The sequence below is a fragment of the Elgaria multicarinata genome, chromosome 15 (assembly GCF_023053635.1).
Source record: "Elgaria multicarinata webbii isolate HBS135686 ecotype San Diego chromosome 15, rElgMul1.1.pri, whole genome shotgun sequence".
NCBI classification, from domain to species: Eukaryota; Metazoa; Chordata; class Lepidosauria; order Squamata; family Anguidae; genus Elgaria; species Elgaria multicarinata.
This window is the reverse complement of record NC_086185.1, coordinates 17,544,754-17,570,399: the sequence shown is the minus strand read 5'-3', so window position 1 is coordinate 17,570,399 and position 25,646 is coordinate 17,544,754. Positions and strand designations below refer to the sequence as shown.

The 25,646-nt window shown below is 38.2% G+C and overlaps 1 protein-coding gene across 1 annotated transcript in view; it reads left to right on the top strand.

Moving 5' to 3' along the window:
• DIAPH2 (diaphanous related formin 2) overlaps positions 1-25,646 on the top strand; it is a 327,319-nt gene that overhangs the window by 78,648 nt on the left and 223,025 nt on the right. Inside the window, exons 11-17 of the mRNA XM_063141950.1 lie at positions 1,469-1,587; positions 4,607-4,723; positions 6,042-6,160; positions 6,980-7,044; positions 9,874-9,978; positions 11,968-12,291; positions 14,813-14,927. Coding sequence (XP_062998020.1) covers positions 1,469-1,587; positions 4,607-4,723; positions 6,042-6,160; positions 6,980-7,044; positions 9,874-9,978; positions 11,968-12,291; positions 14,813-14,927 — 964 coding nt within the window. The remainder of the gene's footprint in view (positions 1-1,468; positions 1,588-4,606; positions 4,724-6,041; positions 6,161-6,979; positions 7,045-9,873; positions 9,979-11,967; positions 12,292-14,812; positions 14,928-25,646) is intronic.

Genomic DNA, 25,646 nt, shown 5'->3' with positions numbered 1-25,646 from the left:
TATCGAATGTCTTTTGAAAGCTACAAGATAAAAGGGATCATAGTAAAAGAACTTCAAGGTGATATATTAATCCCAACAATCTCTAGTGTGGCATGCTATAAAAGTTTGGATTTTTCGTTTTCTCTTAAAAACAACATTTTTTTAATGCATGTGCTTTTAATGTGTTACAGATAAATCATCTAGTATTTAAACAATAGTTGCACTTAGAAGAAAAATGGTTTATGTAAATGTAGAAATACTATATAAAAACCAGACTTCACACTTGTCATACTGTTCACCAAATGTATGTTTTAATGATACATACATTGTAATTTGCTGGAGGTGTTTTGCAGTCATAAACAAAAGCTGGTTAAAATCAACTACTAAACCAATTTGAAATTCTTAACAGCCAATAATTACTCGCAGTTAACATGTAAGTGATGAACAAATATAGCTGCACCATATAGCCAAAAATAATTTTAGAGCATAGTACTCTTCAACCATTCTTTTGTATATGCAATCAGGGTGTTAAAGAATGGTAGAGGAGTAGATATGAGTCTTTCAGCTATGATTCTTTCAACTGATATTAGGTATCACTGAAACCAGAGGGATAGTTCTGAATTTATGCAAGGTATAGGCTTGACCCTATACATCCACCTTGTAAGTGGAACAGTTACATCTTGTAGGACCCACCACTGGAAGTGAAATATATTTCTGACAGTACCACCCCAGCACAGAGATTCATCATGAGTAGGCCTGATAAATTAATTTGATATAGCCAGTCTACAAAACTTTAAACACCATCAACACCATTCTAGATACGGTGTGCTAAAATGTAAAAAGCACATGCAAAGAGCTTTGTGTTCTGGATAGAGAGGTGGCACCATTATCTCATTTGAATGAGAACAAATCAAATTGAGATTTGAGGCTTATGTGGATATGTGTATGAAGACTATGCAGTTGAAAGTAGCACTTCATCGGGTTTTAGGTTGTTTTTCCATGGAAAGTGCAGGGGCAAAATTCCTTAATTGGGCATGCTTGGAATAGACACAATTGTGGTAGATTAGAAGCAGCAATTTAAACAGAATTCTGAACACGCCATACTTGGGACTGTTGTGCTTGAATATATCAATCTGTTTTATTCATATGTTACAAATAATATGTGTTATAATTGCTCCTATCCTTTGAGATGTTCAACTGTTGTACTGGATCAAGTTTTTAATTGTTTATCCCTATAGAATAATGCAATATTTTTGTCATGCTGTCACTTTGACCTAAACTGTATGTATCATACTGTGGTGAAATATTTCAGCCTTACACATACAGAGGATGGAAAATATGTCTGTAACAGCTCTTCTGTTTGAAACTCAACATATAACCTTCAACTGTTGAGCTATGCTTATTTGTATAGTAAGTATAAAAGAGATGGAAGTATGCCAATTAAATAAGTTTTAAGATAAATTATTCAATTTATTTCATGGAATACTAGGATCTAAAAGAGAAGGAGAATGAAGAACTTGATATTCAGTTGAAAGTATTTGATGAAAACAAAGAAGAAGACTTAATTGAATTGGCCCACCGCCTCAATGACATCAAAGTAGAAATGGAATATCCTTTTTAAATATGACATTGTTTTCCATAGAAATGGACGCTAGCAAAAAAAGAGATGGTTTTGAGACCAAGGTGATTCTATTAGAGAGCTTACAGAAAGAGGTAGACCCCAGTATAGAATCTTTTGGCAAATGTATAATGGAATAGCTTTAAACAATGAAGCTAGCTACTGTAATCTCACTATTTGGTGTGTGTGTGACGATGTAGAGGATAAACAACTAATATATTTGTTTAATTCAGTACTTAAAATTGAGCACAGGTCATTTGCGGGGTGGTGATGACAAAGAAAAGATGACAAAGAAAAGGCTGAAGTGATCAATTCCTACTTTGCCTCAGTCTTCTCCCAAAAGCGGGTCTATGACCCGCCTAGAAAAAGTGAAGCAGAAGTTGAGGGGGCAGGATTACAGTTTGAGATTGATAAACAAATGGTCAAAGAACACCTAATTTCCTTGAATGAGTTCAAATCTCCAGGGCCCGATGAACTGCATCCTAGAGTAATGAAGGAGCTAGCGGAAGAACTCTCAGAACCTTTGTCTATTATCTTTGCAAAATCATGGAAGACGGGTGAGGTGCCGGACGACTGGAGGAGGGCTAACGTTGTCCCTATCTTCAAAAAGGGCAAAAAGGAAGAACCTGGGAACTACAGACCAGTCAGTCTGACATCCATCCCTGGGGAAATTCTGGAGCAGATTGTAAAGAAGTCAATCTGTAAACACCTTGAAATCAATGTGGTGATCACTAGAAGCCAACATGGATTTGTCAAGAACAAGTCCTGTCAGACAAATTTGATCTCATTTTTTGATAAGGTAACCTCCCTTGTGGACCGTGGGAACGCTGTGGACGTCATATATCTTGACTTCAGCAAAGCTTTTGACAAAGTACCACATGACATTCTGATTAACAAACTAGCTAAAAGTGGGCTAGATGGAACAACTATTAGGTGGATTCACAGTTGGCTACAGAATTGGACTCAAAGAGTACTTATCAATGGAAACTTCTCAAACTGGGGAGAGGCAACGAGTGGGGTACCGCAGGGCTCAGTCCTGGGCCCAGTGCTCTTCAACATTTTTATTAATGATTTGGATGAGGAGGTGCAGGGAACGCTGATCAAATTTGCAGATGACACAAAATTGGGTGGGATAGCTAATACCCTGGAAGACAGAAACAAACTTCAAAGTGATCTTGATAGGCTGGAGTGCTGGGCTGAAAACAACAGGATGAAATTTAATAGGGATAAATGCCAAGTTCTACATTTAGGGAATAGAAACCAAATGCACAGTTACAAGATGGGGGATACTTGGCTCAGCAATACTACAAACGAGAAGGATCTTGGAATTGTTGTAGATTGCAAGCTGAATATGAGCCAACAGTGCGATATGGCTGCAAGAAAGGCCAATGCTATTTTGGGCTGCATTAATAGAAGTATAGCTTCCAAATCACGTGAGGTACTGGTTCCTCTCTATTCGGCCCTGGTTAGGCCTCATCTAGAGTATTGCGTCCAGTTCTGGGCTCCACAATTCAAGAAGGATGCAGACAAGCTGGAGCGTGTTCAGAGGAGGGCAACCAGGATGATCAGGAGTCTAGAAACAAAGCCCTATGAAGAGAGACTGAAAGAACTGGGCATGTTTAGCCTGGAGAAGATAAGATTGAGGGGAGACATGATAGCACTCTTCAAATACTTAAAAGGTTGTCACACAGAGGAGGGCCAGGATCTCTTCTCGATCCTCCCAAAGTGCAGGACACGGAATAACGGGCTCAAGTTAAAGGGAAACCAGATTCCAGCTGGACATCAGGAAAAACTTCCTGACTGTTAGAGGAGTACGACAATGGAATCAGTTACCTAGGGAGGTTGTGGGCTCTCCCACACTAGAGGCCTTCAAGAGGCAGCTGGACAAGCATCTGTCAGGGATGCTTTAGGGTGGATTCCTGCATTGAGCAGGGGGTTGGACTCGATGGCCTTGTAGGCCCCTTCCAACTCTGCTATTCTATGATTCTATGATCAGTCAATCAAACACACATCAAACTTGTATTGTAACTTTCCCCCTTGATACTAAACATGCACAGTTAATTGAACAAGATCACAGTTCTTCAGCTAAGGGGCTAAGGGGCATATTTAAGATGATGGTTTAAAAGGTCTGGAAATAAAATTTAAAGGAGACTAGATGCCAGAGTATTGGCCACCGGGTTCAAACCATCATAGACTTTTCAACCCGGCTTCTTGGCCCCATTGCCTCCTTCACAATGATGCAGTGACAGTCGTAGTCATACCTTGCAGAATTCCACAGTCCCCCTTTGGCCTCATCCTATCAGTAGTTCACACACCCAGTCCCACTTTCCAATTTTGTTCCAGTTCTTTCCTTAGCTCCTTCTTTTTCAAACTGCATGTTTTCATTATCCTCCCCACCCCCAGCTTCTTGCTTTTCAGCACACTGTCAGCTCTGACCCACTTACTTTAGCCACCCAACCTCTTTTGCATTTCTTTCTCCATTCTGTACAGCATAAAGACCCTTGTTTTATGTGCTGTGAAGGGTTTTTTTAGAGCATGCTTGGCCCTATCTTGCTTCAATTCCCTTCTCTTTTCCCCAACTATTATTCTTAATGTATTCTTTCAGTTTTCCCCTCAGTCTGTTGCCTACTCTGTATCCTCCTTCCCTTCTCCTTGTCTTTGGGCTTCATTTTCCTTAGCTTCCCCATGCTTTTTGGAAACTGACAACTTTCCCTTTCTTGGGCAAATTATAGTTTTTTGGGCAAATTAGCATTCTGTGTTCCACATCACTAAACCAATAAGTGTTGCATACTTCACTACCACAAGAGCAATGCAATATAGACCATCCCCACCCACCCCTCATATGGGTCCTGGGTTAGGCCTTGTGTGCACTAACTGAGATTGAAACACAAAGCTCTGTTGGGCACATGGAACACATTTCAGGGCTTTTGGGGTTCTGGTCTTCCAAAATAAATAGTTATTATCTATACCTATAAACCTACTTTGGCATTTCCTTGACATTACTTGTACTGATGTGAATGAAGTTTACCATCTGCTGTATAACATGTTGAAAGAAACAACATCTGAAAACTACTTCCTATCTATTTTACAACATTTTCTACTCATAAGGAATGATTATTATGTCCGGTAAGTCATCTGTTTTTGCTTTTCAGTTTAAAATTTGGTATTCACATATCAGGATAACATATTTGCTCCTTAATTGCCCGAACAAGGACATATGATCTAATGAAAGCAACATCAATTTGTATCCTACTTGCAAGGTAGAACGGATGGACAGGAACATCTCTCCTTAATAACCAACAGCTAACAGCACTGTGTTAATTATTCTGAATCTAGACACATGCAATCCAGATTTGTGGTGTTCTTGAGGAGAGCGGGACAGATCTTCTACATCACTTTAAGGAACCAGCACATAAAACACACACAAAAAAACCAGCACTAATTTCTGACTAACCTTAAACAGATACAATCTCTATGCAAGTTCAGCACTTTCATAAATAACAGCATCCTTACATCCATAGTTACACTAGTGACTCCTCTGGAGGCTGAAGCAAGCAGTGATCTTCAGGGCCACCAGAGTCAAAGACTTGCTCAAGCTACTCTATTTGTTAACAATGATCTAGTAGTAGGGAGAGTTAATTGGCGTGGGGAAAAACAAGTATCCAATCAAATTCGATCCTGGGTTTTGCCAGCCTGTCACCCTGTTTTCTGATAGAGAAGAGATTCTTAAAGGGTCAGAGATTTGGGACTTTGCTTTATTACATAGCTATTACAGACCTACGTGAAGTTATTTTGGAAAGGGACTAACCAATAAATGAAAGAAACCATTTGGATGCTCCCCCCTTCCCCCAAAATAGATGGTTGCAGGCCTAGGGAATAATCTAGTCCACACAAAATGGATTCCGCCAGGGATGGGGAGCCTGTGGCCTTCCAGATGTTTTTCGACTGCCTTCAGCCCCAGCCAGCATGGAACTGCAGTCCAAAAATATCTGGAATGCCATAGATTCTCCAACAGCTGGTTGGCCACTGTGTGAACAGAATGCTGGACTAGATGGACCCTCGGTCTGATCCAGCATGAGACTTCTTATGTTCTTACTCATGCTCTGAAAGGGTGGAGAGGTTGAATGGAGATATGGGAATTTCATACAAAACTCCTATTCCTAGTAATAGTCACTTCTGCTTCCTGTGGGCATGTACTCAGGGGAATTGAGACCATTGTATCAAACATTGTATTGATCCCAGAGGAATAACTTGCATTTGAATGTTGCACCAGTGCTGGATCATCACCCTAATAAAAGTAACTACTAAACAACATTATTCAATTGTCCCATGCTTGAAAATGGATTTACTCTTATTAGTTGTTAAAATTAAAATGTTTCTTCCCTATTTTAAGTATGTAAAGTGTCTTATAAATAATCATTGCTTCTTTTTAAATATATACTAGGCCTCAGTATTACAAGATAATAGAAGAATGTGTTTCACAAATAGTATTGCACTGTAGTGGCATGGATCCTGACTTCAAGTGCAGAGGAAGGTTGGATGTGGACTTCACTCACCTTGTAGGTATGTGCTTCTTAGTACTACCTGTTTTAATGTTTTGGTAATTATCTAAGAGTTATATTTTTACAAGATCAAAGGTAAACCAATTTAGTTCCATTGATATTAATGATAGAAAGTAAAACCTATAGGACTGAAAGGCTTGGATTGTGTTCTATATTTTTAATCACTAGAATCCATTCCTGACATGTTCTCTATATAATTCTATTAATAAACATTTGCCTTGTGCATAAAGAAACTCCTGTTTCAGCATGGAATGCATTCTTGGTCAGGTGAGATCAGGGACTGATGGCTATGCAACAGAGGTGTTCTGCTTCAGCAGATTCTGCAGTACCATACTGTGTTGATATGCTTGTTCTTTCTTCAGTCTCTCAGTGTTTTGGTACATGCTTATGACTTCTTGGTGAACATGAATGACAAAAATGGTAAAGATCAGTAAAGATGGGCATATGTGATTTCCCCCCTCTAATGTTACTGGACTGAAACGTTTGTACCCTTTTCTCACTGAAAATTAGAGGAGTTTCCTTAGGTTAATACATTTTGGTTTAATGGCTCATCAGAATTTTGGGTCATACATGTTTTTGGTGGAAGAATCTCTTACCAAACAGTTCTAAGTTGGGCAAATCCAGAACTCCTTTTACTCAGTCAGCATCAAGTTGCTACAAAGTTGAATTTGAAATCAAAGTATTGGATTTTTGAAACTCTGCTGAGCTTAGAAACATTGAACTTTTGAAAATGTTTTCTAGTCAAAAGCAATATACTCATGTATATATTTGTCTTTAAAAGTGGAGTTTATGTTGGTCCTTATGGTTTAAATCCTTTTAGATAGCTGTGTGGACAAAGCAAAAGTAGAAGAAAGTGAGCAAAGAGCAACAGAATTTTCCAAAAAGGTAAAAGATAGGAACTATCTTTCCCAAAGATACTTCCTAGCACTGCAAATGTTTGCAACTGTTGATCAAAGATCCATTTGTTTTCTATTTGATTTGTTTTCTATAATCATATACTTATTTCAAGGTTTAGTGTTGCTGTATCAATTTTGTTTTTACGTGGGAATACAATTGTGCATGGACATGAATGAGATAGACACAAGTTTCATGGGGCCACAATTTGGGGGAAACCTGAACTGTTCATTTGCACTCTGCCCTCTAGAACGGGTACTGTCGAACTGTGGGTGTGCCTATCTCATCCTGCATCTAGGCAACCTCATCCTGGCTCAGAGTTCTTGAACAGTTCTTGGTTCTTCTACAGCCAACATATATCAATCTGTGTTTAGGGAGGCCTACCTCCAGAGCCAGTTAAAGCTTTGGTATGTGAGGCAGAAACACTTCAAGGGATACCTTTCCTTGCTCTCATGAGCCAAGTAGCCTTGGGAGACTGATCTGAAGGAGCACCCCTCATCCTCCAGATAATGCCACTGCTTTTCACAGTTCCCTGTTGTCATTGGTCTCTTGTGCCTGCACTTACCTTTTTGGCAATGACTAAAAAGTAACAAAAAAATTCAGGCAGCTAATTTGTATCATAATGGCATTCCTTCCAACAAGGCAGGCACAGTAGGTGAAAAAAAAGCTTCATTTCCTTGGCCAATATGGATCAAAAGGAGAAATTCCTACTTTCTGCGTTGTACATCCCGGGTGGGTTGGTGGGCATCACACCTGGAATGCAACATCTTTCTCCTGTGTCCTATTGGCTCTCCGGTGTTACTCCATTGTGTTACTTCCTGGCACAGGTACCCTAACCTGGTGCTCTCCGATGAGCTGGAGTACAACTCCCATTGTCCCCATTCAGCAGAGTAAATGGGAGTTGCCATGTAGCTGGTCTGGAGAACATCAGGTTGGGAAAGGCTAGTATATGAGAAATTAAAACACATTTAAATATCTGGGATTAACATGGGTTAGAAAATAGCAATGGAAAACACCATTCACTGTGTACTGATTTCAGTTGTTTAATATACTACGTGGTTGCTTTTGAGTTTTGAAAGTTTTCCTAGCTCTCTCAGTTTAACCTCTTAACAGGTAACTCTCTTCTATGGAAGTCTAGCTGTATATCTTTTAGTAATATTGCTTTGTTGGCTTTGGTATATTTGACTGCTGTCATATTACACATAATTTCACACAGTCCTTGTACTGTGCCAAGCTCTGTAATTATAATTAAAGATATTACTCTGTAATGGTACCATAGGATGTTTTGATGTAAACTCCATAACCTTTATATACTTATCTGAGTATCAGCCTGTAGAGGTCTGATCTCTCTGTAAATTCATATTTATCTTCAATACACGTATCTTGTCTATACATTTAAGAGATCAGTCCTACTAGACAAGCAAACATGTTAACAAGGGACTTACCAGTAATACATTTATTTATTTATTTTTATTCTTTCATTTATTCAGACATTTTTATCCCACTCCTCAGGCAGAAATCCCTGGAGCAGCTCACATACAGTCAATAAAAATAAAACTATCTCTGTCAGCAGATTTATAATTTAAACACAAAACACCAAAGGAAATAGGAATGGGAAGGAAAGAGGAAAATTATTATTATTATTATTATTATTTATTTATATAGCACCATCGATGTACATGGTGCTGTACAGATAACACAGTAAATAGCAAGCATTGTCCATCATCCTTTGCAATATGCCTGAGCACACTGAAACCAATCAAAATTTATTGGATGTGATTGTTGGGAATTATTATACATACCCATTTCTTTTAATGCCTTGGAAATCCTTTTAAAATTGCCTGAGTTTGAATACCTCAGTCATTCATTATTGAAATGCTACTTTGATTGAAAGTATTACTACATGACCCAGTGGCTCTAATAGCTGATCAGATTTGGTAAATCTGAATGTGGTACATCACCTTTGAAGACCACATAGCTTGAAGAAGCAATGATTTCCAAATGGAATATTGCTATATTTATGTGGAAGCTTATTGTGTGTTTGTCTGTTTATGTGACACACACGTTTAGACATTGACAATCCCATGCATGTTGCATCTAACTAGGAAATGATCAGTTCTAAATGTTTTAATTGTTAGTGCAATTACATGCAGAATGTGAGTTTTAACATCTGAAATAGTTCCTTAAGATGCTGTGTGACATAGTCTGGTGTTCCTCAGAGAGTCCTTGCCTTTTTTTGTACCCTGGCACTTCAGAGAAGTCACAAGGAAGGCCATGCTTTCTGGTAAATGGTCTATGGACTTCATGCAAGCTTCCCAGTTAATTCCAATTGAAGACCTAGGAATTGGTTTATAGAGCTTGGGCCTATAAGACTGTCATACTGACCTACTCTGTATCAAGATATTGGCAGGGGTGAAGTTAAGGTCCACCCTTATTGCTTCTTCAGGAAGGGAGTGAGAATAGCAGGAAAGAACTTTAGGGCTTTGTTGACAATGTTGAAGTGAAGGTCAAACTTTTTTTTTAGGCATTACAATGTACTCCCTAGCTTCCCAACACTACAACATGTTGACTTTTGTATACCTGCTAGTGGTTAGGAATGTAGTGAGAGGTGAATCTAGATTGTAATGGCTGTGGAAACTTTGAGCCTTGGAAAATGAGAGAGATACTTATTTATATGTCATTATATCTTATGTATCACTAGTTTAGGAAGCCAAACAGGCTTCTATTATTTTCATATGTCTATATAACATTTGTGTGAAAGTTACAGTATTAAGTTTGGACAAAGATGGATGAGTGTTTCTATGTTGGTGGTCACTGCAGTTTGATGAAGAGTTCACAGCTCGACAGGAGGCACAAGCTGAACTTCAAATGCGAGAAGAGAAAATCAAAGAACTGGAAGCTGAAATTCAGCAGCTACGAGTCCAGGTAATCTAGAAAGATGGACTTTACACCCTGTCAAAAGGAATTCAACTTTGGGGGAAGTAGAGAATTAATCTTTTTAGAATGAACGAGAATTATTAACCGCGTGTTAAGAATGGGTGGTAGGAGAAATGTTGCTTCAGCGTTTGAAGTGAGACAGAGTGATAACTTCCTTCTATTCATCTGTTGATGAGCAGGTCGTATTGCGAGAATGTGTAAATAATTTTATGTGGACTGTAAACACCACAATGAAAATCAGTGATTAAAACGAACAGTTATAAGAGTTTCAGTGAGCCCATGAAATTTCATTTCCCATAAAAACTTCACTCATTTCAGTGAAGATAGCAGAAATGTGTGTGTGCACATGTGCATATATACAAGTATGTGTGTATGCACATCTGTTTCTTCCATATAAATGAATAAGGGGCAATCACTTTATGTTTTCATAGGACTTAGAATCAACATAACTTTGAAAAGATAAATATCATACACATATGCTTTATTATTGGCAGAGGCTTTTGTGAGTTTTGTCCATTTTAATCATTATGTAAGCAGTTGTCACATCTGGAGCACTAAGCCCACCAAAACTCGATAAACTTAGCAGCATGGTATACAAATAAAAATTAAACACAATTTTTAAAATATTTTGTCTATAAGCAGCTGCATGTTCATTTGTTATATATTCTGTGAATGCGCTTGTTGGTTAGAAAGCTTATTTGAACTGATCTGGAAATAAGTATCGCATAAGGCATACAATGTAAACTGTAAATGAGCAATTTATATTTGATTCAGGTTCACCTAAAGGCTAATAGAGGAGCTGTCTTCTAAATCTTTTAGCATTTTGAACATAGTTGGAAACAGTTATGGAGAAATTTTTGGTGGTTGTATTAATGCACTCAAATGCTTATTGAAAATTCTTAAGAAATAGAATGTCCTTTATGCCATTGTTATTTGATATTTAGTGCCAATAGGTTGCCAACCGTTCTAATGGACGTAGAGGTGATGCTATAAACTGGCCATGGTTATCTGTTCAAAGATAGCCCCTCCCCAGAACAGACTTTGCCTCTAGAGTTGATGTTTTTAAAGGGGTAGCATAAATATATAGTTTTGTACCTTTAGCTGTTCGTTAGTCTGCCAGTGAAAGTTCCCTTCCTCCAGTGGGATTTATTCCTAAAAGAGAACACTTGAGGAGTAGATTTCCAATTTATGCCTTTTCATGCCAGTGGAGTTGCATTTTACTGTAAGGAGGGCATGCTGGTGTTTGGTCCAGGGCCTCAAAGGTCTTATGGTGTTAAAAGCTTATATTGGTATAGATTATGAACTTCCCTTGTTACTTTCCCAGTAGACATGAACCTTATTAAAAATCACAGCCAAGACCCAGATCTTTATCCTAATTTCCCAACCAGTACAGCTAATATCATTTAGAAGATGGATTTCTGAGGTAGTGAATATTTAAAAATGGGAACCTTACGATGATAATTCTGTTTCAGCCAGTTGGCTTCCTCTCTAACAGTTCTATGAATACCAGACAGATAAAAATATCTTAAACCCCTGGAATGTATTTTGTTAATGGGCCTTTTTTCTTGTTTTCAAATGTCACTTCATTAATTCTCCTGATCTATTTTAATGTGAAGAAACTCTTACAAAAGTTACATATGGCGCTTACTGCTTCTCACTGTAATATAGTGCCAAAAATATAACCCATTCCTGTTAAATGACTCATACTGATTTGAAAATGATTTTTTTCTCCCATGGTATAAGACCACATTCTCTTCATTATGGATTTCATCTCAGTGAAATCCTTTAATAATATGTAATGGAATACAGTTGAATTACCTCGCATACTTGAATGTCCTGGGAGACATCCAGACTGTGAAGGTTCTCAGATTGTCATTTGAATTTGACTTGTTAGGTTCCTCTGATGATTGCTGTGTGAGGAGCATTTTTCTACTTTTCCTCCCTTCCCTGCAAATCAAAAACATGTTTGCTTTTCAGGCTCCTGTATCTTCAAGTGGATTACCATCAGCAGGGATACCACCCCCACCACCCCCACCACCCCCTCTTCCAGGTGGTGTAGCCCCTGCTCCTCCTCCTCCACCACCGCCATTACCTGGTGGTTTACCACCACCACCACCACCTCCTTTGCCTGGAGGGTCTATACCTCCTCCTCCTCCACCACCTCCTATGTTTGGAGGTCCTCCACCACCACCACTTCCTTTTGGCATACCTCCTATAACTGCACCAGCACTGCCTTTTGGGATGAAGCAGAAGAAAAAATACAACCCTGAAGTATCTATGAAGAGAATCAACTGGGCAAAGGTATCTAAATGTAATGTCACAAACGTTTAAGTTTCTGATCTCAAAAGGGAAGAGTAGCAGGGATGCTTTTTTTGAATATGAAAATATTGGCATTTAATGTCTGCCCATTTTTGAGCCTAATTCTTTATTGAGTGTCAATACATTAACTCTTAAAGCTACTTTGTGAGATGGAATAACTTTAATGGATATTGATACTCAAGACATAGAGTTGTGAAAGCCATAGAGAGTTTCTTCTATGCCTATTTAAATGTGATAATAGAGATAAAGTAGGCCCTTTGTGAAGCCCATTCTTCTTCCCTGAGGCAAATGACTAAGCAAATCCCCTCCATGCTCACCAAGATCAGGAGAAGTCCCATTGCTCATTGGTAGAACACATGTCATCCATAAATGATCCTGGGTACAATTCCCACTACCTCCAAGAAGGGCTGGGAAAGAACCTTCTTTGCCTGACTACCTGAAAATGTTCTGCCACTCATTGTACCTAATCCAGACCTGGATGTTCTGAATTGTCACAAAGCATCTTTTAAGACCCCAGGGTCACTGCTTAAGGGGAAATCAGTAAGACTAGAAGGGTTTCACATGAACAGTTTTTCAGACAGATTTTTCAGTCTGATCTGACTGCAGTGGAAGAACCTTTCAAGGTATGATTGTTAAATAAAGATGACTTTTTCCCTATTCTCCACAAAGCTGTGGTGCCATTAAATATTCATTCCTTCATTCAAGGACTAGACATACCTCCTCCTTGAAAGCCAGCTAATTGTGAGGTCCCCTTTCCTTTGTCATTTGAAAAATTGGTTAAAGCTGAATGAAATGCCATCCTCCAAAGCAGGAAGGTATTATTCTTTACCACAGAGTAGGGTGACCATATGAAAAGGAGGACAGGGCTCCTGTATCTTTTAACAGTTATATTGAAAGGGGAATTTCAGCAGGTGTCATTTGTATGTATGGGGAACCTGGGGAAATTTCCTCTTCATCACAACAGTTAAAGCTGCAGGTGCCCTGCCCTCTTTTAAATCTGGTCACTCTAGTATAGCTCCTGCAGCTTTAACTGTTATAATGAAGAAGGAATTTCAGCAGGTTCTCCATATATACAAATGACACCTGCTGAAATTCCCTTTTCTATGCAATTGTTAAAGATACAGGAGCCCTGTCCTCCTTTTCATATGGTCACCCTACCACAGAGCATTATGGAAAAACTTAAAGTGACCTTGGTTGTTGCTTCTGTGGCAGCCTTATTCTCAGGAATTATGAATCGTAAGGATGGGAATGCGTCTCTTAGAGAATCTAAGAGGTCTTCCTCCACAACATCCTTGTTTCTGTAGGGCTACCCTTCTTTGGATAGAGGATATTATTAACAACAAGGAGTTAGATAGTTTCACCTGGTGATTATTAAGACTATATCAGATGCCTTTATCTTACATGCCACACAGGATTTCAGGCTTTATGTGGCATTGCTGCAACCACAATGGCAAGATATTCACTCTAGTTTAAACTGGAATAACCATTCATGTTAAACTAGCGGCTCTTCCCTTTTGATGGGTCCCACCTCTTTGGAGATGAGGCTCTTAAGAATATCTTAATGGAAACTATGAGATGAAAGTCTGAAATGCTTTCCTTAAGAACCTTTCCCATGTGTTATGTGTTTGTGAAAAATAAAATACAGAATTTTTCTTCATTAGGCATTACAAGGCACCTATTGTTGCATGCTTTATATGGATTTGTTTACTGTTTTGAGCTCCACTTCACTGATTTAGGTTCCATTTATGAATAGGTTGATTACTATTCATTCTAATCTAGTAGCTGAGCAGTAGGAAGCTGAATGATATGCATAATTTTATGTAAGTTCAGGATAGGAATTTCAGCTAATGAAACTTCTGAAGATAATGCTTTCTGAGGTTCATGTACATTATGAATGCACAACACAGCACAATATACTTAATATTCTGGCATACGTGCAATTCAGATGTATAAACACCATTTATTATTATCCTATTGGATATGACCAGAGAATAGCATTTGAATAGATCTTCATTTTATCTACACATGAAATTACTGTACAATATAGCAATATAATCCCAATATACTGAGTTAGATTCTGAAGAGCAAACAAAAAATAGAATAGTAATAAGAATCCTTTAGAACAAATACAGTTTCCATTCTTTGGACTCTGGAGGAGAAAAGGACTTGGAATATTTTTGCACATATATTAAAAATATCGAAAGAAGAATGTGTATCTCCTCGTACTTCCCTTCTAACTTATTGTTTCTCACTTGATAAGGAAGATTATTATTATTATTATTATTATTATTTATTTATATAGCACCATCAATGTACATGGTGCTGTACAGAGATTGGAAAACTTGATTACTGATATGTTATAATTTCTTTTGCTTGCTTTTATGGAGTACAGATTTAATAATCTGCCTTTGTCATGCATTTTGTCAATTTATTTAAATTGGTAGCCTGCACAGCTCCTCAGCTAGGTGTGGATAGCACCTAATCAGTTTTATTTTCATTTTAGGTTGAGCCACAGGAAATATCAGAACATTGTTTTTGGGTAAAAGCAAAAGAAGAAAAGTTTGAAAATCCAGATCTGTTTGCAAAGCTGGCCCTCACTTTCGCTACACAGATGAAGGGTAATAATTTTTCTTTTCTTCACTGATCTGTCAGTAGTAGATAGGTGAACGGCCACTGTTATTGTTGTTATGCGATCATTGTACATGGTTCTTTAATGAGCATATAAGCAAAATAGGCAGGTTCTTACCTCTAGGATCCTATCATTTAAATGTTGAGAGGTTGGAGTGGGAGGACGGGAAGATGGGAAAAGATGGAAGTGAGGATGACAAGTGAAGAATACGGGCATACATAGGCTTAGTTTCTCTAAGTGATGTGGACTTTGAAGCCAAGGGCTGAATAGAAGTGGTGAGTTTTGGGAGATATGAAGTAAGGAGAAAGAATGCATTATATAGTGAATGATCTTAACTGTTTTTGAGGCACCACCACCGTGGCCATGTGAGGCTTTTCCCTGGCCTTGGGGAGCCTCACCTCTTCCCTCCCTCACAAGTCAAGTGGGAATGCTATGCACCAGACTTGGCTGGAGGTCCTGTTGTGTCTCCTCTCCCCACTCTCCTCCATGTGATCTAAGTAAGTCCTCATCAGTCAGTCACCAAGCAGGCAAAATCTGACAGGCTCAGTTTTGCCTTTGATTGGGATGAATCTTTCTCTCATCACCGAGAGAGTGCTCTGCTCTACTCAGTGCTGCAAAGTTCCTCAGTGCAGATCTACATTAATCTCTCTTGCACTTGCATGTTCAATTTCCCCTCCAGTGCCTGCGCAGTGCCCCACTGCAGCTAGCTAGTCATGATGCTCTTTACCTCTTGGGCTCCCCCTCCCACCACAGCTAATTGGCTGGTTGCTCCTGTGTTCTCCTCTTTACAGTTAATGAGCCCCAACACCTCTTCTAGTGGCCTAGATCACAGCAGTTGGCACACTGCTAAAGCAAACGAGGCAACACTAGAGAGCCCCTGCTGAGAGTGAACAGCTACTGCAAAGAGAGAGAGAGAGAGAGAGTGTCTTTGTGAATGAAGTGGGGTGGGGCGGGGAGAGCTGCACTTGAGGTAATTGGGAGCCACCAGTGGCCCTCGGGGTTTGCAGTGAAGTATAGGTGTTCTTTAAGGGCGTCCTAGGCATTAAGAGAGCAAGAATGAAATAATTTAAGGGACCAGTAGACCTTCAAGTAGTAGAACTTGAGGAGTAAAGGTCTTCAGCAGGAATATTTTGTGGGTGAGGTAAAGATAAGATGGGCAAGGCCATGGAAGGCTTTGAATGTTGGGGTGAAGAGTGAATGATGTATTTCATTCCCAAAGACAGAATAAAACCCTAGGCTTCTGCAGTTGCATGACAATTAAAATAGCTGAAATGAGGCCTTTATTTCCTCACTCCAGGATAGAGGCTGTTAACTGTCTTCTTGTATAAGTTCAAATTGGGTTTCTGAGGTGATAAACAGATACCAGAAATAGGTTTTAATACGTTTTTACTGATATGAAGTACAGTGATTTCAAATTTGCTTATTTTAGCCTTTGGATACAAGGCATATTTTTGTGTAAATTGCATAGCAGCATAGTAATTGTGCTCCTGGGCTATGCTAGACATGAATTTTCTGTAGTAGGCTAAGGCAAATAACTGTCAAGTGTTGTCAGGTTAGTTGCAGCATTGCTTTTCCAGTCAAATTCAGTTAAGAGATCTCTACTGAATGCAACAGTAATATATCAAATTCTAATTCAGGCCTAGTTGCTCTTTTCTCCCAACATATCCTATGTTATATCCAAATCGTCTTATACTTATCCCTGTCAAAAATGTAAATGAAGACATCACTAAATCCTTATTTGGAAGGTTTGATTTGTTGGCTATGTTATGAAGGATTAAATGATAACCATACATTAGTGTTAACCTAGAATGAAAAATTTAGGTGGTAATTGTTATGAAGGGAATCTCAAGAAGTTTAGCATGAAGATGTCTAATAAACTGGTGGCCACAAAGGTAGCTGAATTAATGAAATGGTAATGAATATTTAAAAAGGCTGCAACATTTAAAAATTCTGCCCAAAATGATTAGAGTTATAATGTTGATTAGTGCAGATGTGTTGCAGATGTTGGCTGTCAGAGTTCAAGCTGTCACATGGAATTGCTGGGAAACATGCAAGGATTTCCCTTGGTGTTAAAATCTGCTTTTACTATTTCTGTAACCTTGTTTTAATCTCTCTTAATTTGGTTACATTACAAGTTCAACGTTATTTTCTGACTTTTAAAAGTTCATGCTTTAATTGCTATGAAACAAGAATTGTAGAATAGTTATAACAACAAAATGTTACACATCTTCAGGTTTTATAATTTTGTTACGATATTCTTTGTTGCAGTGGTTAACACCTGTGAGTTAAATTTCATGATAATTCTGTTTCCTGTCGATATACTACTGTGTGACTGACTGTTTCTGCATTATGTGCCTCTTAAAAGAAATAAGTAGTTCTGCCACCATGCCAGCCAGAATTTTATGTTGCTTTCAGCTGACTTATTGTAGAGGTACATTTATAGCCTGGTGAGTAGAAAAGAGGAACTAAATTATGGCAAAATCCTTGACTTCCCCCCTAGGACAGTCAGAGTGTTTGGGAACTATAGTTAGCTACCATGGTGTTGGTTATTTTGAAAGTGTATTTGTAGTTTTGTGAAGACAAGATGCTGATTGATAGGTATTGTTTGTTGTAATGTTGAAAAGTCTAAAACCTAATTCAGACAAATATCTGATATATTTTGCTTTTGTTACATACAATGAAGTTGAAATGTCATCTCCCACCCCCTGCCTCAAGGGGGAATGTAAACTTCTGCAGTTTGCATTATGAAAGGGCACTGAATGGGAAATACAAATTAATGCCAGGTTTTCAAGAAGTTCTTGACTACTAAATCTTAACTCTTTGCAGTTTCCTTTAACCTTAAAAGTGGCTTTAACTTCTCTTACCAGCAAATTTACCATAGGAAAGGAACCTCTTGTGCAAGCACTGAGTCATTACTGACTCTTGTAGGGACGCCAGCTTTCGCTGACGTTTTCTTGGCAGGCCTTATAGCGGGGTGGTTTGCCGTTGCCTTCCCCAGCCGTTATTACCTTTCCCCCAGCTAACTGGGTACTCATTTTACCGACCTCGGGAGGCTGGAAGGCTGAGTCGACCCAAGCTGGCTGCCTCAAACCAGCTTCCGCTGCGATCGAACTCAGGCCGTGGGGAGAGTTTCAGCTGCAGAAACTGCTGCTTTACCGCTCTGCGCCACACGAGGCTAAACCTAAAATTTACCATAACACATACCTAATTACTGATGCAAAATTCTGGCTAAAAGACTCTGATCATTACTTACTGGAATGGGCTAGAATAGAAGTGGTCAAAGTAGCCCCGCTGCAAAGATGGGCTGCACTGGGCTCAGTTTACTTTAGATATCCTGCACATTACACTCCCACAATATGGATTACCATGCTGGTCTGGAAAGTAGTAGCCAACCGGCTTCAATTTAACCCAATTGCACATATTCAGCTCACTATCTGGGGCAAGCCACAAATGTTGATAGAAAAGTAATGTGGAAAACTTGGGTCAATGACGGAGTTTATTTCCTGGCACAGGTCCTCACCAAGGAAATGTGTTCAAGCTCTTTGTAATCTTAATTTGGTTTACCTCCCACAGCAGCCTAGCAATATCTATAACTTAAGGATAGTATCAACAAGCTCACATAATCCTAAAACAGGCCATGAGTTATGTGATGGTTGTTTAACCACTACATTTTTTAGTTACTTTAAAATATCTCTAATTGAACTTATACCTGGGATACATCATCAAACCCAGCAATTTTCTATAATCCGGTCTTGTTATCTCCCTTGTATCATTAAATCAAATTCTTCAGAACATTCTTGACTTGGCTTGTTAATCATCCCATTATTATTATTTTTGTCCAGCTCTTCGGTCAGACAAAATGTCTTCATCAGACTGGAGGTGAAGTAACAGTAGTAGTTATGGCTACTATGATGTATAAAAGAATCTTTGATTTCCAGTTATATGCTTAGATTCCTCTGGTAGGAAGGCAGTAGTACTACATATGCAACTATCTAGCACTGATGTGTTATTACACTGGCAGTAAGTTTGAAAGGGGGAATGAACATTCTCTGTCAGTAGATAATTGCATAATTTTACTTTCTGGAGGTCTGTTAATGACCAATGGGAAAAATATTCATGGTGCTATTCTGTTTTGATTTAGAAAATAATATGATTTGAGTGAAACCAACCTTGTAATTAGCAGGAATGGATTTAAAGTGCAAAATATATTGGCCACAATAGGGCCAGCAAAGTTGACTGTTAAATGGTTTCTGTTTAACTTACCATTCTTGTGCTAATTGTTATCTGAGATGCACTTTCTATTAATTGAGATTGGCTAAGTTCCAGGACTATTGAAAAAGTTGTCTAGCTTCTCAAATGCTCACAAAACAGGCTGGTATTCTCAGTAAGACATTTTCTTCCTCCTCTGAATGTTGTTTTGAGGTGCTTAAAGGGCATAGATACTTATTAGAGCCATCATTGTTCAAACTTCTTGGGGTCTGTTGGATTGTAGAAGAACACTTGTGTACCGCTTCAATGTGCAGAATTATAAGCTGTTCCTTATTTTTCAAGAAAGTTCTTGTTTGGTCCTATGTTCCTGTTTTGGATGGAGGAAACATGCCTTCCAGAAAATACATAGTAAGCATGCAGTTGAGGACTATAATTGGTCAATCTTTCCAAGGATGTGTTCGCTGCATATTATCAAACACCTGTTTCTCTGCTACCAGTTATGGTGTTACTAGTGGTTAAACAGGCATTCATAATTTCCATAACATGTGAAATTACCATGAAATAAGTGAGTAAATGTTTAACAACTAGTCTTCTGGAGCTACTGTACTTTGAGGAAACATTTTTATATATATAAAGAAAAGCCCTGATTGTCATCTTTTAATACAGTTGAAATAATTGTAAAGGAAAAAAAAGTTGATGGGACCTGCATTATAGTTGACCTTATTAATTTTAATTGTGCGGGATTTAATAAAAGCAACATTATGACTTCACAGGCTACAGTACTCTTCATCCTTTTAAGTAATGACCTTGTGAAATGTCACACTCTTGTATTGTGCTGCACTGAAAGAGTGCTTGAAGTATTTAAACCCTTCTTTTGAAGGTCAATTTCTATTAGACTCTTTTTGTCAAGAATATGTTGACAGAAATTAACTATGTAGCCAAAATTTAGCTGATAGTGAAAATCTAGCAAGGTGGTTGACCTAAAAGATAGAAGAGGAGAACTGTCAATTATACTTGGGTAGGGCTTGCCTTTAGTCATTTTTGTCATGAATGTTACAGTTTTTATTACTTTAATTGATATTTTTATTGGATATATTGTCAATATAGCAATGGATTGTGTTATTAGGTTATGTTTTAATTTTATTCTGAGTGGTATGGTGCACCTTTTTAATGGTGATGGGTAAGCAATAAAGATTTGGATTTGGATATAGTTTGTAAAAAATATCCATAATGTAAACAGTCAAGCAATTTAACTTTTGGCTAATACTATTAGTGGCACAATGTTTTTAGTTTAGCTAAGTACAAAGATGTATCTTTCATATCTTTTCTCCCTTCAAGGAAAGGAGGCCAGCTAGATTGGAGAAGGCCCTGCCTTTGAGGTTTTGTTGAGTACTGAGGAAGTGAAGCCTCCCTCTGTAGTTCCAGTTAGACTTCCTGTTATGTGGCTAGAGGCATACTCCATCCTTGGCTTTTGTGCCCATGTGAGAGCTGAATTTAAAATAAAAAAGAGGAAAGAAAAAACACATGACAGCAAAACCATGAAAACCATTTCAGCCTTTCGCTGCTCAGGAGATCGCCCTGAGCAACAGGAACATGTGGTAGAGCAGCCTTCCATTCCCTCCTCACCAGATGTGGGTAGGAGTGTGCCCATCGTACCTAAAAAGGAGTCCCTGCTAACTTTGGCTCTTTAGTGGTTAAAGCCTTCCACAGAGGCAAGGGAACAGGGCGACAGACAAACCACAAATTTAGATTTTAACTTCCCAGAAATTGTAATTCATATAAGTAGAAAAAGGAAGGTATGACCATTCTCTGTCTTTTTCCCATTTCCGTGGAAACAACTCCATGAGGTTTACCTATTTAATGGCCACCTATGTTACTATTGGCTTTAAAGTGTTGAATGCCTTGCAGCAAATTTAGATTTTCATGGTGATGTGGGAGACATGACAGCAAGCAGAACTTAATCATAATTCATTTTCATTCAGAAATTTTCATACGCAAATCTTTTATTGAAAAATAGTAGTTTAAATTCCTAGAGGCTTTGGTTGAATGCCTGAGCTTCAACAGGTAAATCTTTGCACAGATGGAAGGTTCTGGAGCTAAAACATGAGTAACTTGATTCAGGAAATAAGAAAAAAAATGAAAATGTTGAGTCCCTTCGCTCCCTCCTTAAGTGAAAGCTGCAAGAGGGCACAGCTGTGAAGAAAGCTGGCTCTGAAGTTGCAAATGGATGTTAATCACAAGGGCAATATGTGTGCTTGCTGTGATCCAGGCACTGGCTTGGGAATCCAAAATCTCTAAAGGTGATTAATGGGAATAAAAGAATAAATAACCTTACGTTATAGTCTTCTGGGTTTCAAACTGCAGGTGGCTCTCTTGATCTTCTGGTGAGCTCGCATTGATATCTCCATCCCAGATTTTTTAAAAAAACACCTCCTCACACCCTATTATGGATGTGAATACCCAACAGAGGATAATGGATAACAGTTTGAAAAGTGGACGGCTAATCTTCAACTGGGGAATAGGAGACTGAAAGCACAGCAGATAGCTGTCCCAGAAGATGCACATATAACTAGATGAATATTTAGATAGCTTGTGTTAGCTGAGAAGCGGAATGACGATCAAATTTCTTATGTTTGCGACTTTAGGAATTCATTGCTACGGTTGTAGTTTGCCTCATTTCAAAAAAAAAAATAGATGATATTTTATTTTTAAATTATAAATAGTTTTCTTGACAAATTGCCTGAGCACATAATGGGAAGATAAATTAGTATCCCAGTTGAGATTTTTTTAAAAAAGTAGTGGCGGTTGTACTTGTGCTGTTTTGCCCCTTAATTATTTGGAGTTATAATTCCTTGATCCTCTAAATAACAATTGTTTTGACATTGTGAATATATCTAAAGATAGTTACAATTCCATGTGAGTGTGTGTTTACTGGTTTACAACTTCATAATATGCATTTTTCCAGTCCTGTCTGATGCATGTTTACTTGGAAGTTCCATGGATTTCAGTGGGACTAGTTGCAAAGGAAGTATTCATAAGATAAAATCATTTTCTTTTTTGTTAATATTTTAGCTTTAATTTTGCTAAAATTTGGAGTACCAACAGCAAACACTGTATATAACAGAACTGATCCTTTAGAAGTTGAATCCTCATTCTCATTCATAAGTACTTTTTCATAAGTACTTTTTTTTTTTTAATAAAGGAGTATGGATTGCAAATTGACCTTAAGAATGATAGATGTGGCTTTGCTGCAGCTGGGCTATTGTTTCAGAGATTCACCGTATGGGCCTCCCAGGAGTTGCTTGTATGTTCTCTCTTTTGTTTAAAGTTTTTGTCTGAGAAACCACTGTGCAAACACTCGCTGCTCGATAGCACCTGCTTCTGTTGTAGGGAGTGTGAGTCTTTTTTTTATTGAGAGAGCTTCAGTAGCCATTTCATTCATCCTTATACAAAAGGTCTCCATAAGGAGCAGCATTCCACTGACGCCAAACCAAGCCAATGCTTCCAGCAACAGTGACGCTTGTAAACATTGTGCTTGTTCTGGTTCATCTTTTGTTCACCCAATAATTGTATTGGGACCTGTTTTTCAAAGTAAAACAGCCACTTTAGGAGTGTAGATTTATTCTCTTAAACGAACAGACGAAAGAATTCACTTTACATTTAAATAGATAGTTTAAAATCAGCAAGACAAATAGATAATTAGAATAAAATCAGCAAGACAAAGTTACATTTTTCAAGGTTAATTTTTTGCGTTCAGTGTATTATTTAAGGCAGTGTCACAAGGTGCCTACCAAACTGTCGAGTCTCATCTGGAAGTTCTCACTTTTGCATGTATTTGTTTGGGAGTAAGAGGCAAAGCGGTTCTGGAACTCTGCAGAACTACATTTATGTTTCATAGCATTAAACTTAATAAAGTAAGTTGGACTTATTGGCCTAGTTCAAATGCAACGCTAAACCACTGTTTCAACTCATGTGGTTGCTTTCACCAGCGTTGTTACAGAATATACAGATGATGCCTGGTCATTGGAGAAGTTCATTCACTTCTGTGTCTTATAAATGTGCTATTGGGAGCAACTGCATGGATGGAACCATATCCACATTTCTAGACTGCCATGAACAACTGTGCAGGCAGTGGCAGAGGCACACATGCCAGGAAGAGAACAAGTCAAGGAAGACTTGCTCTTTGGTGTGTTATGAGGTAGGGACTTTTTTCTGAGCCAAAATAAATAAATAAATATAGAGGAACAAGACTTATTGTGTGTGTAGTACCTTTATATATTCTAAATTGCCTGTATGGATGTGACTATCATTAGATTTAAAGGGTTACAGTACCTTACCTTGAGAATATCACGAACTGTCTTTGAAAGAAAAGCTGGCCCTTCAGGACTTGCCTTGTCTAATGCTAGAGAGAAGGAGAAAGAGGCTAGAACAAAAGCAGTTATTAAATGAATTCATCTAATGCACTTGAGATTTCTCAGCCCAGTGTTAGTTCATCCTAACCATCTTCTGATACTCGTGAAGAATTAATTTGTGAGTGATCCAGGCCAGGTGGGAATGTTATCTTAGTTACTAAGGAACGTTCTCTGTTTAATATTCTCCATGTTAAAATTAAGTAGTGGCAGAGGTGAGGGGGAATGAGTGAGTTTGGGATTTACAATCACGGAAAAGGCGCCTCAGTAGAACAGTGAGCACTATATTTTTCTCAACATTGTTGGTCTCAAAGGTCCCCATTAAACAGAATAAGGATTGCTGCTTCTCAGAACTTGTCAGATCCATGGCATACAACCTGCATGCACAATTGAGGCACTAAGGACACTGGCCTGCCTTTGTGATAACCTTGTTTATACATTTAAAGAACATATTGACTACTGTATGCATTATTTCTACAGCAGAACCAGAGCTTTACTTGTAAAGATTTTGTAAGAAATACACAGGAGGAAGGAAGGAAGAGACTTTGGATTCTAAAATGTCTAATTCAGTCACAGTGATACAGTGCTCAAATGAACTGTGGCAAATTTAATGAGCAATCGAGGACAGAGACACATGTACTGGACACACTGGGGAAAGAGATTACGTGTACAGGGACTAATTAGCATGAAATATGAATACATTCGTATAAGTAGTCTTGATCTATGGGCCTCCTATATTATAGGGAATGATTTTTGAATGAGTTTAATGAAGAGAAATTCTGAACTTTGGAGTGTTTTAGAGAATTTTTAAATAGTACTTCAGCTTTTAGATTCCAGGAAACTTAAATGTTGTGGAGAAAGTTGTACTAGTGATGATCCAAATTAAAGATCAAACATAAAAAACTCATTTTATAAAACAAGAAGATTAAACATTAATGTTAGGGTTGCATCCCTGTTTACTTAAGTTTTGCACCAAATATCAGATAATTATCATAGAAGTAGAGAAAAGTATACTACTGAAACCTGTTTAGGGCATTTCCTTTCCTCTTCAGTTTTCCATTCTTCCATTACTAAGGATTGTCAATAAAAATGTTAGGCAGCTGCGTTGATCCATTAGAAAAATGTTGAAAAGCTGCAATAGGATAATCTATTATGACAAGCTAAAATTTCATGATAATTTGTTACTTCATAGTTAAATGATCGTGAGTTTATATTTGGAAAAAAGCAGTTGGGGATGTTAGCAGGCAGGCTTGCTAGTATGGAATTGTGCTAACACACAGAATAAGATCAGAATTCAAAAGGGAGGAAGAAACAGTCGAGAATTCTGGTAGACCACAATATGTATTTTCCATATTGTGGAAAATACAGTGGTGGTCATATTCATTTTTTATGAATGCCTCTGAGTGATACCGCCCAGAGAGCTTCAGCTATTGGGCGGTATAGAAATGAAATAAAATAAAAAAATAAAAAAATATGATGGGGCTCATAGACATTCTTAGGAAATGAAAACGAGAAAGGGGGGATGGGTGGGTGGGTGTGTGCGTGTGTGAGAGAGATTACTTCTGTGGGTGGTGATCTAGAGTGAGCGAGAAAAAGATGGAGGCAATGAGTTGGCTGGTAGAAGAGGTGGGAAGAGAAAACATTTGCCTTTTATGAAAGAGATTTCTGTGGGAGATTCAAGGGAATTGTTTAGTGTGTTCTGGCTCAGACCCTATGGATGCCTTATAAACAGTCCTTTTGGCAGGTTACTTGTCCTTTGTGATGTGTTATGCATCCCATGGCAGCCATTTTGTGGTGGTGCCCAAGATAGTTCTCAAATTGTCAAATGTGCCTAAGGGCTCAAAAAATTACCTACCTTAGCTTACTGTGACATGCAAATATGGCCACAAAGAGAATACAATTTTGAAGAGCTGAAATAATGAACAGCTTGGGTGTCAATATTTGAAAAATGCATAGGAAAAGCCTTTTAGTGTTGGATGATAAGGATGAGGGTATTAGTTATCAATTTGTCTTTTTGTTTTGAGGTGCTATAAACTACTTGTGGGATATAGGTGGATATGAATCTAAACATACAATGCTAAATCACAGTT